Source organism: Gymnogyps californianus, chromosome 16 (genome assembly GCF_018139145.2).
Source record: "Gymnogyps californianus isolate 813 chromosome 16, ASM1813914v2, whole genome shotgun sequence".
NCBI classification, from domain to species: Eukaryota; Metazoa; Chordata; class Aves; order Accipitriformes; family Cathartidae; genus Gymnogyps; species Gymnogyps californianus.
This window is the reverse complement of record NC_059486.1, coordinates 13,870,140-13,887,417: the sequence shown is the minus strand read 5'-3', so window position 1 is coordinate 13,887,417 and position 17,278 is coordinate 13,870,140. Positions and strand designations below refer to the sequence as shown.

At 51.6% G+C, this 17,278-nt stretch overlaps 2 protein-coding genes across 4 annotated transcripts in view; one reads left to right on the top strand and one right to left on the bottom strand.

Moving 5' to 3' along the window:
• The first annotated feature begins 2,897 nt into the window (after positions 1-2,897).
• Positions 2,898-7,031, top strand: HPD (4-hydroxyphenylpyruvate dioxygenase). The gene is made up of 11 exons (XM_050906723.1): positions 2,898-3,019; positions 3,222-3,264; positions 3,359-3,441; positions 3,572-3,661; positions 3,788-3,891; positions 4,055-4,132; positions 4,298-4,460; positions 4,804-4,875; positions 5,601-5,723; positions 5,869-5,985; positions 6,141-7,031. The coding sequence occupies exons 3-11, from the start codon at positions 3,361-3,363 to the stop codon at positions 6,249-6,251; spliced, it is 939 nt and encodes a 312-aa protein (XP_050762680.1). The 5' UTR covers positions 2,898-3,019; positions 3,222-3,264; positions 3,359-3,360; the 3' UTR covers positions 6,252-7,031.
• Positions 7,032-8,280: 1,249 nt separating this feature from the next.
• The window catches only part of SETD1B (SET domain containing 1B, histone lysine methyltransferase), a 55,275-nt gene continuing 46,277 nt past the window's right edge, over positions 8,281-17,278 (bottom strand). For 2 of the 3 annotated variants that reach the window (XM_050906399.1, XM_050906400.1), the window contains 5 exons: positions 15,833-15,999; positions 15,407-15,538; positions 14,624-14,743; positions 14,109-14,246; positions 8,281-13,361 (listed from right to left, as the gene is read on the bottom strand). In XM_050906399.1, coding sequence (XP_050762356.1) covers positions 13,188-13,361; positions 14,109-14,246; positions 14,624-14,743; positions 15,407-15,538; positions 15,833-15,999 — 731 coding nt within the window. In that variant the 3' untranslated portion in view covers positions 8,281-13,187. The remainder of the gene's footprint in view (positions 13,362-14,108; positions 14,247-14,623; positions 14,744-15,406; positions 15,539-15,832; positions 16,000-17,278) is intronic. The other variant, XR_007767371.1, reaches the window with a different exon arrangement.

The window sequence follows — 17,278 nt, the reverse complement described above, 5'->3', positions numbered from 1 at the left end:
GGCAGCGGCGGCGGTGCCACGGGGTGACACAGCGGTGATGTGTGATGATGTCATGAGGTGACACAGCGGTGATGTGTGATGATGCCATGAGGTGACACAGCAGCGGCAGTGCCATGGGGTGACCCTGTCCCTCCTGCTGCACCCTCTCCAGCCTGTGCCCCAGCACACTTGCCAGGGCGGTGCACGGCATCCATGTCCCCCCAGGGAGTGTGGCAGCAGGGGGGACAGCCCCACCACCAGACCCCCCACGTTTGGCCTGCCACACTGCTGGCACCCACCCAAGCCCCCCGTGCTCATCCTCCCTGGCCCCACCAGCGGGTCCGGCTTACCACCAGTGCCAGCCGTGGGGTGTTTGTACCTGCAGGAGGGGTCTGCCTCCCGCCCCCTCCTCCTGCCGCTCCCACATTTTGTGGACCCCCGCAGCACTGGACTCACCGGAGCCGAAGGTGGCACCACGTGGCCCCAGGCCCAGACACCGTACACACGGCTGGACTCTGCATGCAGCCAAACTGTCCCGGCTCAGCGTTGGCTGGGATAGGACACGTCCCCACGAAGGGGTGAACGTCCCCAGGGGCAGGCAGGTGGGCTGGGGGGGGGTCCTGCCACGGTTGCATCACCTCACCATCACCAGGGTGGTTTTGCTGCGGGGTTAGCAGGCTCCCGCACCGCAGAGCCTCGCATGCTTGCACACTTGCACGCTTGCACGCTCGCCACCCTCCACGTTTAACCCCTTGCCAGGACTGCAAAGGACCCCGCGACATGGCCCCAGAAAGCCACCCACGGGACGATGCTGGCAGTTCCCAGCCCAAACCAAACACCTCTCTAGGTCGCAAATACTTCGGGTTGGGGGTGGGAGAAGGTGGAGCCGAGGAGGAGCTTCCCCCATCCCACCGCTATATTAAATGCCCTCCCGGACTCGCGCTCTCTTTGCCGCTGTCACATCGCCAGGTCACAAATATGGTGAGGGGCAGCAGATGGGAATTAATTTAACCGGCTGGGGCTCAACGGCGCGGGACGTCTCGGGAGCTTTACCGGGTTTAATCTCTGCTTGCATTCGGACTTTTTAGTGACTGTGCTGGAAGTCGTGTAGAAGAGCTGTTCCTCATACACTGACCTTTGGATTCGAGCTCTGTGGGGGCTGAGGTACCTTCCTGAACTGCTAACATCTCTCTTTTCTGATTCTCTCTTTTAGACGTCTTACACAGACAAGGGAGAAAAGGTAAGAGCCGTTTTGTGTCCGTGGTCCTGCCCTGCTGCCTGGTGTGAAACATCAACCGTGTTAATGCAAATAATATTCATTCCTTACTCCTTGGTTACCTGGTAAAATCAGAAGTAAAACTGCTCGCTGGCTGGGCCACACAGGACGTGGTTCCTCATTGTAAATCAACGTGAATAATGGAAATTTTTTCGTTTCCTTTTTCTTCCTGGTTTGGGAGAAGAGCGACAAATGGGAGACGATGGGTATTTCCCGGCCAACCCCGCTGCCTAAGCAGAATCTTCATTTGTTGCAACATTTATTTCCAAATGCTGCACGTATTTGCCACGTTTTTCCCCTATAAAGTGCTTTCCAAACCACTGGTGCACGTCGCAGCTGGGTGCCCGGCGCTGCGGGTTGGATGGCAGTGGGGAACAGAGCGAAGGGGGATTTTTCCCGGCACTGGCGGTTGTGTAAGAGCGTTTCGGGGGAGGATTAATCTTTAATGCAGCAAGGTTCATGGGTGGGCAGCCCGCTGGGGGGGGCCACTTGTGGGGAGCACCGGGAGCACCAGGACTGCTGCGGCCCCAGGCGAGCCGGGGCTTTGCACCTTCCACCCCCGGAGCACGATCTTGCGGGACCTGACTGTAAAGCACTTTGGAAAATCACTGTTTCGGGGCAGCAGCCGGGGTTTCACCCGGTTAATTCGGATGCATTCGCAGGAGACATTTTTGCAGGGTCGCGGCCGCCGCTTCTCCCTGCTCCGGAGACGAGCAGCGCTGCGGGAAAGGCTGCGGCGGCGGCTCTCAGCCCTGTTTTCCCTTTCCCTTTAGCCCCTGCGAGGCCGCTTCATCCATTTCCACTCCATCACCTTCTGGGTCGGCAATGCCAAGCAGGTGAGAGGCTGCGGCCGGCTGGCCACGTGTAATGGTGGCCACCCTCCCGCCCGCCGCCGCTCCGGTTATTGGCTGCCGGGGGGGCGGTTCGTCCCGGCAGCCCACCGGGTCGGGGCCGTGCCGGCGTCCCAGAGCCTGTCCCTGGCTCAGCGCCTGTGCCCGCCGGCACGGCCTCGGTCGATGGCCTTGGAGGCCCTTGCGCAAGGCAAGGGGCGGCTTGTCCCGGGGGTGTGCGCAGGAGGGGCCCGGAAAATGCAAACCGGCACACGCGGCAGGGCTCGAGCCGTGGTCGCCAGCCTGCAGTGACGAGGCGGCGTGGTAGCCGCTCTCCATCACTCGCTGCTAAAAGGCTGCTGGCGAGTTAAAAATCCCTCTGCTTCAAACCTGAGCTGCTTTTCGCCCGACCTCGCAGATGAACAGGAGACAGGCAGAAACGTTTCCCCCTCAGCAGCGGCTCCCTGCCTGCCGGTGGCCACGCACCAGCCCTGTGCCCGCTGCGCCCTGCCTGCCCGCGGCCGCGTTGGGTGCGGGAGGGCTCTGGAGGCAGCGCTTCCCGCTGAATTTGGGATTTTTTTCCCCAATGTGGGCTCTTTCTTGCCTCTGCTTGCTCCTCCTGGGCTGCTGGAGGGAAGCAGAAAAGCTCGGCCGCTCCCTGCACACACAGACACGCGCACACGCGTGACTTGCACACGCGTGACTTGCACACGCCGCGGTGGCCGTTCCCCACGGGCTGTTGGCACTGTCCTGGCCGAGGGGAGCCCCGTGGGAATGGGGGGCCGCTGGCACTTCAGCTTCACCCAGGGCAGCTCTCACCTGCCTGCAGGCTGCATCCTACTACTGCAACAAGCTGGGGTTCGAGGAGCTGGCGTACCGGGGACTGGAGACCGGCAGCAGGGAGGTGGTCTCACACGCCATCAAGCAGGACAAGGTAAGGGGGGCTGATGCACCTTGCAGAGGTGCCACTGCCAGGGCAGAGGTCGGGGGAAGACGAGCTGGCGTCGGGCACGTGGGTGCTGCCGAAACCCATTTGCACCATTAAACCCCGCGCCTGCGGTGCCTCTGCCCCGGGCTGGGGCTGCAGCCGCACCGCCACGTCTCCATCCCTCACCTCTCCTCCTCTTCCTCGCCAGATCGTGTTTGTTCTCTCGTCCGCTCTCAACCCAGGGAACGAGGGTAGGTGCCGCGGGGAGGGGGGACGGAGCAGGAAATGGCCGCGCTGGAGCAAAGCACCTCTGCTCATGCCTGCGGCCGCTCTTGCTCTGGGCAGAGATGGGGGAGCACCTGGTGAAGCACGGTGATGGGGTGAAGGACATCGCCTTCGAAGTGGAGGACTGCGACTTCATTGTGCAGGTAGGCAGCCCCTCTGCTCCCTCCTGCACAGCACCCCGAAACGGCAAGGGGAGGCGGGGAAGGGCCTGGGGACATCTCCCCCCAGCCCGGGGGAGCTGTGGCAGGAGGGGGTCTCTCTCCTTCTGCCCAGAAAGCCAAGGAGCGTGGAGCCGTGGTGGTGAAGGAGCCCTGGGTGGAGGAGGACAAATTCGGGAAGGTGAAGTTTGCAGTGATCCAGACGGTGAGCAGCAGGGCAGCTGCGGAGGCTGAGCCCCCGCAATGGATCAGGGTCCATGGGAGCAGGCTGGACCCGGGAGGTCCCCGAAAAAACGGGGCCACCATGCAACCGCTTTCCCCCCTCTCGCAGTACGGTGACACCACCCACACCTTGATAGAAAAGCTCAACTACAAGGGCCTCTTCCTACCTGGGTACCACCCGCCCCTCTTCAAGGACCCCCTGCTGCCAAAGCTGTGAGTACTTTCCAGAGGGTCCTGCCTGGCTCTTTGCCACCGTGTGCCGGTGGGATGTCCCAGCAAGGAGCCGGACAGGTCCCCACCACCTTGCCCCAGAGCCCCCCGTGCCACGGGGTGCCCCCAACCCCAGCTGAGAGCCACCCCTGGCTTCCCCCCACAGACCGAGCACCAAGCTCAACTTCATCGACCATGTCGTGGGGAACCAGCCTGACCTGCAGATGGTCCCAGTGGCAGACTGGTAAGAGTGAGAAGGGCTAGCAGGGGGTGGGATGGAGCAGCAGCACCACTCTGCTGGTCTCACCACTTCTGACAGTAGTGGCTGAGGCTAATTAAGCCAGAGCAGAGCTTCGTTAGCGTGGGGATGGAGCGAGGGACTTGATCGTGCCCTTTGTGGCCTGGGCAGGTACCAGAAGAACCTGCTCTTCCACCGCTTCTGGTCCGTGGATGACAAGCAGCTGCACACTGAGTTCAGTGCCCTGCGCTCCATCGTGGTCACCAACTACGAAGAGACCATTAAGATGCCCATCAACGAGCCGGCGCTTGGCAAGAAGAAATCCCAGATTCAGGTGAGTGCACGCCGGCGGTTGATCCATCAGGCTGCCACCGCCTCGAGCAGGGCTTTGGTGAAGGAAAAGGGACCACGGGGTCAGTGATTTGGAGCCGGTGCAGATGTGCTGTGCAAAGGTGGCTCTCTGGAAAGCAGCCCTGGCTCTGCTCAGGTCTGCAAAGGGCTGTCAAACCCTGGAGAGCTGCCAGGACAGAGCTGGTTTACCCAATTTCATCGATACTTTTTTTTTCATTTTGTGGTCCCTCAGCCAATTTTGCTTTCGTGTTTTTAAGCCCAAGCCCAGCCCTTTGCACGCTGGAGCTGCACTGTCACTAACGCGGTGACATTTTTTTTTCCTGTAGGAATATATCGACTACTACGGAGGGGCTGGAGTCCAGCACATCGCGCTGAACACCTCCGACATCATCTCAGCGGTGAGTGCGGCCCCGGGCAGCTCCCTGCCCCAGCCCGTCCTGCCCCGTCCCCGCTCCGCCTCCGCCCCGTCCCACCGGGCACGGTCCTTGTCACAGGGCGGTGGTGGGCTATCACCCTCGTCGAGGTACGAGGACACGGGCAGGCTGAGCAGGCTGTGGTTGTCTTAGAACCAGGATTAACTGCCCAGCAGGTCGCTGGAAAGGGACCTGCCTGCAGCTGCGAGGTGCTGGCAGATGCCCATCCCTCCAGCTTAAAGCAGTTGGGGTCTGCAGGGACCCCGACGGCACGTGCTGTCCTTGGCGGGTGGCTGGTGGGGAGCTCAGGCAGCCTGGGCTGCTGGGCTGAGCCACCATAGCACATCACCCACCTTTGCCTGGGGCAGATGCCGGTCTGGATTGAGCCCAGCTGCTGTTGAGCACTTGTTTTTGGGCTCTTCTCCAGACCAAAGGGCCTCCAGAGGTATCACGGGGTCAGGGTGGGATGAAGCATCCTTGCACAGTGGCCAGCTCTCTGCATTTCCTGGAGAGGGCATCTTGGGCCCTCCCGTTCCTGGTGCCCAAAGTGACAGGTTGGGACAGATCCCCACACACGAGGTTGGCCAACGTTATGGGAAAATATCGCTCTGCCTCCCGACACCGTCCGTCCCGGGCCATCCTCTTGGCACAAACCGCTCCACAAATGAGCCCCAAGCCCGACTCACGCCGGGGTCTCCCCTGCCTTGCAGATCACCAGCCTGAAGCAGCGGGGCATGCAGTTCATGGATGTGCCGTCCAGCTACTACCAGGTGCTGCAGGAGAGGCTGAAAACTGCCAAAATCAAAGTGAAGGAGAATATTGACAAGCTGGCGGTGAGTCAGACTGGCCTGAGAGGGAAAAGGTTTGTCCGGGACTGCACTGGCTTCTCAAAGTCTTTTGCAGGGATGAGGGTGATGCAGAGGGATCCCCTTGCTCCTCTGTGGGTCTTCAAGCTGTTGCCCTGTTTCTTTTCTCCAGGAACTGAAAATCCTGGTGGATTTTGATGAGAAAGGCTATTTGCTCCAGATCTTCACCAAACCAGTTCAAGATAGACCCACGGTCTTTCTGGAGGTTATCCAGCGGCACAACCACCAGGTTGGTTTGAGGATTTCATGATGATCTTGGCTTCGAGATCTCAGGGCCATCAAGTACCGTCACCCAGCCAGCTTGGTGCTGCTCTTTCCCGGCCGCTTCTGAGCTGACGAACCCGCTGCTCGTCCCCGCGGTCTCTAACGTTGTCGTCTCCGCAGGGCTTCGGCGCCGGGAACTTCAAGTCTCTGTTTGAAGCGATAGAAATGGATCAAGACGCAAGAGGAAACCTGACCGTCCTGGAGCCCAATGGGGAGACCAAGCGCATCTAGAGGATGGCAGAAAACGCCGCCCTCGCCCCTAACGAGCCAATTCACAAACAAACTGGGAAACAGCCGATGGTAAATAGCCCAGACCTAAGTGTCATAAACCCAGGGAAGCTGCTGCCAAGTTGGAGATGTAAAAGAACTCAACACCTCTCCCGACCCAGCCCCAGCGCTGCCCTCCGGTGACTTCTTGGGAGAGGGAGCATGGGAAATAGCAAACACGCTCTTAAAAAGCAGTTCAATCTGATCCAAACCACCGAATTCTTAACAAAGGGCAGATTTAAGGCATGTGCCAAAGACACGCAGCTATGGAGGAAGACAGAAGAAACAACTGGGAGTGCTTAAATTTAGTCTATCGAAAGTTTTCTGTTAATTTTAGCTACGTGGCAAGCTGGGAGAGGAAAGCACGGAGGCGTTTGCCTCTCTGTGCGTCTCATTTTGTAAGATTTTATTTTAATTGCTTTTAGACTCAATCTTGAATTTGAATTTGCTGAGATTAAACACATTGTTTTAGGGTAGCTACAACATTCTGGAATAAGAATCGAATTTACGTATTTCAGCCTTCCCAAGGCAACGCAGTCTTGCTCCAATACCTGTAAATTCCTGAATTAATGAAGGGTTGGGGTTTCTCCCGTGTTTCAAGAAGTAATTGCTGGCATTGGCAGCGATTCCTTGGCTCAGATCCCGGCTGCATGTGCAAAGTCCCCTCTGGGCATCACTCTGGTGTTGTCACTGTCCTTTGCAAGGGGACTTTCCTCACTGACACAATAAAACCCTTTTCTGTCACAGCTCGAGTGCCTGGTAAGTTAATGTGTCAGGGCTGGAGCCCCTCTACCCCCACGCTCGCTGTGGCTGCAAGTCAAACGCTCCCCGAGGAGTCCGCAGACCTCAGTACACGACTGCTGAAGAACATCTCAGGGTCTCGGGTGCCTGCAGGTCTCCCCGCTGTTGCACATCTGCCCTCCAAAGCCCCGGTGCACCCACCGCTGCTCCCCAAGTTTCCCAGCATCGAAGCTGCTCAAACCCCGAGCAGCCAAAGCCCCTGCCAAGCCCTCGGCTCGGGACGGGCTCCTCAGACACGACTCCTTCCACCAGCCCAAGCCCCTGCCCCATCCAGCCACCCTCCAGGGCTGAGCCCTGCTGCCTTCTGCCCCGCGCGGTTTGCCTGTCCTGCATCCCCATCCTTTCAGCCGCCACGGTCAGCTATAGAAGCCGAGAACTGAGCTGGGAAGTCACCTACAGCCCAGGCTCTCTCCTCTCTCTTCCATTTCCTCCTCCGTCAGCCACTCCATTTGTCTCTGCTCCAGGTATCTCTTTTTCTAAAGCTCAGAGAAGCCACTTTGACCACCACCACATTCACAGCAGCGGCCCCCAGCGAGGGAGGGTGGGGGGCACACGGCCAGCTCCGGGCTGTGCTTTCATCCGCATCAAACCTCAGCGGCTGCCCCAGCTCCCCACTCCTGTAAACCACAGGTAACAGAATTCATTCCAGATTTGAATAAACCGATTTAAAAGAAAGAAACCAAAGGGCCTCCGGCCCCAACAGCCTTACAGCATCACCCGAACCAGCAAACACTAACACCTCGCTTCGTAGGTTTAAGGGCTTTTGCCTCCATCAAGTTAAAAAAAAAAAATAACGATGTGAACTCAGAAAAAGCCAGGGCAGCGGCTGCAGGAGCAGGGACCCCTCACCTGCCCAGGCAGCACGGGTTAGGGACACCCGGCCCCGTGGCAGGGGGGCCAGCGCCTGGCTCTGCTTCAGCTCTTAAGATTTCTAAGGATTTTTAATGCTAAGAAAATTTTCTTGAAGTTTCTAAACTTACGTCATTCGCATATTTCTTTCATGCGATACAATGTTGCTTAAAGTCATTTTCTGCTCACCAGAATTAATGTTTTCAGTAAACTTTGCTGAAAATCAGTTCTTTGGACTGCTCTTTTTCTGGATCCGGTTCCTTGAGCTCTCATGGTTCCCAGCACGGGTCTGAGAGCAAAAAGCTGCCCTGGCTATACATTAAGCACAACATAATTTTTCTGTAAGAAAAGTCAGTATATTTATGGTTTGCTTTATAAAAGTTACTATAATACAATGGTACATAGTATTCAATTCACAAAAATATGAACAAATATATACAGCATGACACATCCACAACAAAAACACTTTCTTCAAAACAAGATACGTACTGGTGACAGATTCTATATGCACAAAACATCCCTAAATTTATAAATTTGCTTAACGAAAGAAAAAGCAGAAATCCTAAATCTTCAAAGCAGAGTTGTTTTTTCAAGGAACTTAAAAAAAAAAAAAAAGATTTTTTTTTCCATTTATTGCAAACCATTTTACCTGCCTCCTTTTAAAGGAGGCCCTTTATTTTCACACTGTGAATTAAAACAACTTGTTTATAGAACCAGAAAACTGCAAGGATTGGGAGCCGGGTGTTCTTCCATTTTGCTTTTAAAACTGCCCATTTGTTTTAGAGTGTCCGTTACGATGTGTTTCTTTTCACTTGGACAAATACTACAGTGGCAATTAAGGAGGAAACTCATAAAAACAAAACAAATATTAAATTGAAAAAATCCAGTTGCAAACTCGCTTAAATACATTTTAGGTTGTCTATTAGACTGTACACATTTCCTCGCTTGAAATAAATAGATTTTGCACATTAGGTTTCAGACTGGCGGGGGGGGGGGAAAGAAGAAGCCTTGACTTGGCAATTTTTTGTCTTCAGTTTCTTAATGCTTCTAATTCCATCTATTTATTTGACAAAAAACATATTTATACAGAATTTACATTATACAAAGCTTGACACAAGCCGTAAATGCCACCAGCTCCTTTGCTATACTTAGTCCTTCTTCCTCCCCACCTCCTTGACATGATTTAGAGCTGGAATCTGTTTAAAAAGAACTCCAAATTACAATAGTCACTTTTAATAAATTATTTACATGCTCTTGAAGTACAAAGAAATCAGCAAAAAAATTTCAACATGTTTCTACAAGAAACAGTGTTTGAAGAGAAGAGTCTTGAGTTTGCCTATGTACAGAAGATGCATTTTTTTTTTTTACTTCAAAATCCTTTTTTCCTTAAATTTTTATTTTATACAGAAATGCACTGAAATGATCCCTGAAAAAGGTCACAAAAACCAGAACTGAAACTACTGTATACTTTGTTGGAGTTTAAAAATTTTTTTTTTTTTCTTTCTTGTAGAAATAAGCTGCTCTATACAATATAAATATCTGCAAGATGAGCCCCTTCCCCTCCCGGACCCCGATAGTCACAGACCACTTATTGGGACCAACCTGGAATTGCAAACAGGGGTGTGAACCGAACGGATAAACGAAGGTGTTGGGCAGCGGCAAGCGGGATTTGCAAGCACAGAGCGCGCTTCCTAGAAACGCCAACTGCGGAGGCATCTGCACCCTGAACTCAAGCCAGCTTCATGTTGGGAAACTAAAGATTTAAGTTATATTTCCAAAACTTTTGCACTGTTCTCTTGGGTCATTTCACCCAGCAAGATACAATTTTGCAGGGAGCACAGTCAATGCCTCTCTCTTTTTTTTTTTTTGTCTTAGGTTTCAATTTAAGTGAAAATAAATCGGAGACAAGCTTTTCAGCGAACAAAACAACTTCAGTAAATCTCTCTGTAAAGCAGCACGCGCTGGCGAGGTTTCTTTTTAGTCCTTGCCACTATTTCCATGGGGTGCCGGGGCCCCTGTGCTGACCAGAGGAGGTGAACGCTGGGTCCAATCCACACTGGCCTGTGAATCGCGCACCTTCTGCCTTTCTCCTCTCATCTCGCCCCTTTCTAAGTACGAGCCAAAGTACCCAGGAGGGATTAGAAAGGCATCTCCACGGGGCTGCCTTCCAAAACCACGTCCGTGGCCGCAGGGCTTCCCTGTCCCAACGAGAGCCCGTCGGCTTGCAGGGACAGGGCGGCCACAGGCAACTGCAGCAGCTCACGGAAATCACTAAACCAGACTTATAATCCTCACTGTAAAATGATCTGTTTTGGGGACGGGGCAGCTTCGCAGTCTGAGACAAAAGCTGCACAGGTAGGACTCTGCAAGCCAAGATTTACGGGGAAGAAAAAAGAAACCTCAGGTTTGGCTTTGAGACCAGACTAACGTGATTTTTCAGAAGCGCTGTGGGTCCAACGGCTCCGTTGCCTCCTGGGGGGCTACTGGGAGCTCAGCTCTTCCAAAAAACTCACGTTATTTGTCTGGGATCCTAACAAGGGATGGGTTACGGGCAGTTTCAGAAGCACCCAAGTGATTTAGGTGCTCATGGTCTTTGGCACCCAAATCCCTTTGGTGCTCCTACAAAGGCGGTGAAGGACCCCAACCTGTAGGTCTTGTTTCAGAAGGCCATGACCTGCCTCCCCACCTCTCCTCAACAAAGATTAAGGCAAACTGCAGGGGCTAATCCCATCCAGAGCGCACAGATATGCTGGGCAATACAAAACTGTCAACAGGTTCTTAGAGGCCGGGCCACTCGGAGTGTCGTCGCCCCCACAAAACCACCGTTAATGCACTGGTTTGATGGACCCGAGAGGAAGAAGGCCAAGGACATCGGCAGAACCGCCGCATGCAGGGGCTTCAGTTCTGAGACACAGGAAATTTCTGTGCATTTCCAAAGCTTTGAAAGTAAAAGGCCAAGCTGTAGAGATGCCAATCGGAGCATCAACACAACAAGATGAACCTTATTTAAAAAAAAATAAAATAAATTGAGCAGCTGGTTTAACTCCCAAATGCTTCTGCCATTGCTGCAGTTACAACCAATGTTCAATGACAGAAACTAGTTGTGCTTCTCATAATTTTAGGTTCTGGGTCACCATTACCCAATTGCTGGAGAGATTTATAAAGAGGGGGGGGGAACACCAAAACAAAACCAAAACAAAAACAGAGATGAGACTATGGACTGTCCAATCTCAGCGACAATTTCCTCGCCCTCAGACAGAAATACAGGCGGTATTAAGGCAGCTTGTAGCAGTCTGCGTGCTCCTGTTCTTTCAGGCCTTTTGTCTGAAGAAGAAATTCAGATGCAGAGGTCTAACCTACATTACAAGCTCCACTCCGCAGTGCGGGCCTGGCAATTCCACACAACAGCTGAAAAAACTTCCAGGAAACTCTTTTGTAAGGTCGTAACCTCTGATCGTGGAGCCGTGGCCATTTAGCAATTATTGCTGATTTTGAAAGGCTACAAGAATACAGCTGTGCAATTTGTTCTGTGGGGAGAAGATGTTTAGTTATGCAGATAATCTTCCCATTTCATAAGGACATTGCAACTTCCCCTTATAAGCCAATTAAAAAGGTTTTAGTACAACTAATCTCTACTTTTAAAGCAGGAGAAATTCAATGCAAGTTGAAAAACTGATCCTGTCTATACCTGAACGGTCGTGTAACATTTCCAGATCACATCCAAAGAAGTATTTCTTTGGTGTTTTGCCCCATTTTTAAATGGAACCTCTCGAAGAACTGCAACCTTCACCTCAGCACATCTACAAGGACAAAATATATCAAAAAATCATTTCAAAATATGCCTTCCAAATTTAAAGAAGCATTCATTTTCATGCTGTAGATGGGGGAGGACAGGATTGCTCCTGCAGCCTGCTCTCAGGGACACTTTTACTATGTTCTTACTGGAGGGACTGGGACCACCCCAGGGCAAGTTACTGAGTAACAGAGGGAGGAGAGCGGCACGGCACAGCTCGTTCCTATCACAGGAGGCATCTCCCACATTCAAGGACAGAGCAAATACTCCACGGAAAATGCTGGAAGGGCAGGGAAATGCAGACGAAAATGAGAAAAATTAATACGAGACACACATCAGCCTTTTTCCCATCTACAGGAAGAAAATCCTGTTATAAACGTGGGCTGTAGTGTATGCTTACAAGGAGGGTAAGATTTCTACAGCGTAAACATGGGCTGAATTGTCCACTTAATTTCAGCCTCAGCCTTTTTTGCATGCAAGACAAACTGATTTCTACGAAACGGGCATCCCCAAAGGCCACACGCCGTGCCACGATGCTACAGCTACACAACTGGCTCGACTTCTTCCTAGTGATTGTGGTATCCAAATATTTTTCATGTACGGGTGCAGAGGTTTTGATCCCCCAATATACCAGCATGGCATATGAAAATTAGAGACGAGCCCAAGGCGCTAAGTTGAGGTCTGCGGCTGACCTGACCCTTACCCGGGGTGTCTGGCTTAGGGGACTTGTTCAGGCTCATCCCTAACAAAAAGGCAGGACAGTTCACCTATAGTCTCGTTGCGGACACATCTCCATACATACATGCACCCAAGCACACACACACACCCATTCACACACCCTCAAGCCTCTGGCTTGCTCTGTAACATCAACCTTACATTTATTTACAGCTTACTCTGAGAAATCTGTGCAATTTCAGCCAATCAAGCTCCCAACAAACCCTATATGGCATTTTCAGTCTCTGCTTCACATTTAAACGTTGAATGTCTTTTTCAACCAACAAAACTGATGAGAAAAAGGTAGCAGCATTTATGAAAAGATGAAGGTTTATAACAACAATTAAAAAAAAGGTACCATTATCCCATTACGGAGCATTAATGTAGGGACTGAACAGAGAAGCTAGTGTTTGGATAGACCATGCCACAAAATGGTAGTCACCTTTTTGTGTGCGTGTTGGATCTGAAAAGGAAAGAGCACCTGAAACATGAACAGTCCTCGTAAGCATGTGCGCTTTTTGCTTTCATTCATGATCCTGGCAGAAGTGCGAAACTTGCTTGGTTTTTTTTTTCTTCTCTTTTTTCCTCTCTTTTTTTTTTAAATATTTTTTTTCCTTTTTAAATTTTTTTTTCTTCCTTTTTTTCTTTTTTTTTTTTTCCTCTTTTTTGGCAAAGTGCAACCACACCTGGTTACCACAGTTTTGACATAGCCGAAGGTGCAAGTGTGACGAGAAACCTCGAGTTCAGTTCAGGGTTCCCCTGCAGTTCTCAGAGCCACATAGACATGGGATTTTTACATCCTCAATTGGAAACTTGTAGTCATAAGTAATTTCCTCATTCACATTGATGTGCTGTTTGGAGTAGATGACAATCTTCTTTTGAGACTCCACCGTGATCACTTTAGCGTAACAATTTGGCTGCAAGGGTGACAGAACAGGTAATGATTTAGGCTCCCGATGGCCATGGCTGCCCAGCCTCCACACAATTATTCCAAGCTAAAACAGAGCAGGGCAGTCCTTTTCCTAGACAGCCTCCGCCACGCTTCCAGAGCCCGGACCCAGGGGAAGCTGAGAGAGGGAGGTGTGAAGCCAGAAAACAGACCAGCCCTCCTTGTGCTCCTCCAAAATATCCACATTCTGGTCATTTGTGGTGCAAAACAGCCTGGATGATGCTCCACCAAGTTTGTCACAGGCTAAGAGTAGCTCAACTAATGCTTAATAATTTGGTCAGGCAGCCAAGTCTTTGAGTGTAGACTGCAGCACAGAGCAGAGGGGAAAGCAACTTCTCTACCTGTTGGGGCAGAGAATACTTTTCCCATGTGGACACTAGAAGGAGACTGTTCCCACAGAACAACAATGCTAAAATTTCGTTTGTTTTAAGGAAATATTTGTTAGATATGTTTGAACAGTGTCCGTCAGGGTCCCCCAACACAGTCAGGAGGATTCTGAGTGCACTGTCTCGCTGTGTGTTTCATTTCTCAAGTCTCTCAAATCTCTTTACGCTAGTTTAGACTCTGCTTTGACCTGCTGCAGCTCATTAACATTTAATCATAACCCTGTGACCCCCTGCTACTTCTGAACATGGCCCCAATCAAAGTTAGCAAGGACTCAAGGGGTTTATCAGGTATGTCAGAGTACAATTACATGCAAAAACACGATACTTACATTGCAGCTGTGATTAATAAACCTGGCGAAGTTTCCGCATTTCGTGGCATCGATGATGGTGTCATGATCGACTCTGAACATGTAACTGCTTCCGATGCCTTCATCCTCGTATCGCTTTTCACGCATGTCAGCAATGACCTACAGAAAACCCCATGTGTAGCGTCAGGACACGCCGCAGAAGTGATCTGTGAGCAGAGATCTACACAACGCTCACCTGAGCTGTGCTTGTGCCACTCAACAGATATACGATCCCAAACACCCCAAGAGAACACAGACCTAACTGAAAACACAGAAGTTCAGCGTGGGCTTCTTGAGAGCTTATCTCCTAAGGATTTGAGTGCTTAGTTTCTATGGGTTGTTGAAAATCCCACCCTTGTACCTCCAAACCATATGCCGACCTCCGCCTAGCTCACGCAGCTAACTCCTCACAGCAGGGACTCCAACCCCCACTGTCACACTTGAGCACTTCTTTCAGGGCTGGTTTTTGCTCAGATTTCACTCACACTCCAGCTTACCTGCCTGATGTTCTGACCCACGTATTCGATCACCATCTCATCAGCTGCAATGGGCTCCATAGCAAAAAGGCCCCAGTCATGAATGTGGCTCTTGCAGAATTTTAGTTTTTTCTTCCGGAACTGCATGAAGAAAACACCCCAAAACCCCAGCCCTGAATTAGCCACAGCACAGAAAGGGAAAGGCCGTCCCTGGGTCCAGCATCCGCAGCATGCTCCAAGCCACAAGCAGTGCTGGGGTGCTTCAACCCCATTTAGTTTCCTTCTGTCTTGCAGTGACAGGAAGGCAGGACAGAGGGCACGGGAGGTCCCACAGAGTTGCAGTACTTGGATTTTTACCACTGCCTACACACTGGGGAGAACAGACCCTTTGAGGCCATCCATCCCTGTTCTGCTTAACCCTGATGGTTCTGACTAGGGCTTAAGCTCTGTAATCATCATACACTTATTTATGGCCATTTATCAGCCAGCTCACGTCTCTGCCTCTCACAAGTGAGCACACTGGACTAAGCGTCATGTTTTCCCTGTGACTGCTCTCTGTTCCTATTTCTTTAGGTAAATTATTTGTATTACACGTTGTATTAAGTTGTATTGTTGTATCAAGTAGTATTACATGGGAGTACAGGAGAGCCAGGTACCGTTCAATCCTCTGGCACACACAGCGGTGCCCAATGCCGAGATGGCCATCACCAAGGTGAGACCAAACTGGCAGGAGGTCCCCTGCCCTGGCCTCAGCCTGCTCCCAACCAGCCCCTGCGCAAAGCAGCAACCCACAGGGTGACCTACCTTGAGCTGGTTGAACTTGAGCAGGTCACTGTCACAGCTACCAGTGAAGGAGGAGAGGAGCCTGCGTTGCTCTGACCGCCTCTCGGAGCCAGCCCGGGTGGAAGCATGAGGTTGGGCAGGGATGCTCATACCCTGAGAGGACAAATGGGTGATCAAAGCTGACCCAACGGACCCAACACCCTGCAGCCTCCCTGTGAGCAATCGCTTGTGCTACAACACATCACCGCAGAACACGCGGCCTCCTAAAACATCCCACATCAAACACTAACGCCTCCCTAGCAGCTCCCGGATGACCAACTTGACACAGACGTAGCAACAACTTCACCTCCCTCCTTGCCAAAAGGCAGGAAGCATCCGCTGTGCGTGACACCGTATAAAACCAAATCCCATTCACACTCCGGCAGTCTGTGGAGGACGTGTCCTCACCTGCGTGTCAGCTGGAGGCTCCTCCGCAAAAGCTCGGCTATTGTTGAGGTATTTAAGTTTGTCCTTCTTATCAATTTTGTAATAGCCTTCACTTCGTGCACAGCCCGTCACGTGCTCCCGCATCCCATCGTCCCGCTTCTTTTTCTTGGGGGTAGAAAAGCTAGTAGGTGGAAAGAAGTTAAGGAGAAACACAGCCACCAGTGGATATCAGACAAAACTTGCTATAGCTACAAGGAGCTAACGCCAGGAGCTTGGAAAATTAGGAAGGTTTGGGGGGGTTTGAAAAAATAACAATACTATTGAAAAGTAAAAAAAAACATCACTGAAGCCCACATGCCTACAGGAAAACCAAGCACGGTCTTTCCTTCTTAGCTGCATGCTTTGGGAAACTAAAGTAAAGAGATAATGAAAATTTAAACATAAAAAGGTTAAGCTGTCAAGAGAAACCTGTTTGAGAAAGGATTTTCCCACAGTACCCACTACGCACACAGACAGCAGCTGCCCAGCCATCTGGATGTACCATTTTCTCTGTTTTGAGTGACGTGCTTTTGTTCTACCTCCACAAAGTCCCTGCAGCCACCCCAAGCCCTGAAGACACCACACTGATCTCACGGCAGCAACCATCCCCACTGAGCAGGGCTGGAAGCAGCACAGATGGGCAAGAGACGCTCCTCAGCCCAAAGGGCTTGGAGAGAGACGCTGCTCTCACCGGCCTCGGTAAATCAGCTCCTTCAGACCCTGATGGGAAGGGTAAGACCCTGTGCAGATGTTTCAAACCCCACTGTCCTGATCAGTCAAGAAAACCTGCAGCTGGCGTGGCAAGGACTCACTGCATTGAGCAGGCAGAAGGCACCTTCAGGTCTTTGGCTTCTGGAAGGACAGTGGAGGTGTACTACGGGCAGCTCACGCCAAAACACAGCCATGAAGCCTACAACGATTGAGATCTACCCAAAAATGCTCCCTGCGAGTCATAACATATCCTTAACACCAGAAACTTGAAGCAGAGGGACCATAAAAAGCAAGAAGTGATGGCCTTGAAATCAGAGTCCTGAGGTGTGAGCTTGCTGCAAAGCAGGTGAACCCTGCAGGTATTTTCACACCTATCATGCAATGTAGCACAGGATGAACCAGCAACTGGCTGCAGATGACTTTTAAATGGTTTAAAAAGTGACTGTAAATTTGCTGTTACAATACTCCTTATCAACAGGGAAACAGATCTCAAATATTTCCACTATGTAAGCTGCCAAATGCAAACACATTTAAGCGCACGGTCACAGGCAAGCCCTACCCTCAGCCATCCCGTTCTGCCTTTTGCTGCCTGTGGTCCCCCACCACTGCGGGGTAATTACTCCCACTCTGAAACTGGTTTGGTTTTGGAACTGCTTCCTGAAATGGGGCAGACACAGACTGGGAATTACTGAGGACGATGCATTTCATCATCCTTTT

Coding starts and splice junctions, on each gene's coding strand:
- HPD (XM_050906723.1), top strand. CDS start 3,361: ATGGGGGAGCACCTGGTGAAGCACGGTGATGGGGTGAAGGACATCGCC. Junction 3,442..3,571: donor ACTGCGACTTCATTGTGCAG/GTAGGCAGCCCC, acceptor CCTTCTGCCCAG/AAAGCCAAGGAGCGTGGAGC. Junction 4,133..4,297: donor ATGGTCCCAGTGGCAGACTG/GTAAGAGTGAGA, acceptor TGGCCTGGGCAG/GTACCAGAAGAACCTGCTCT.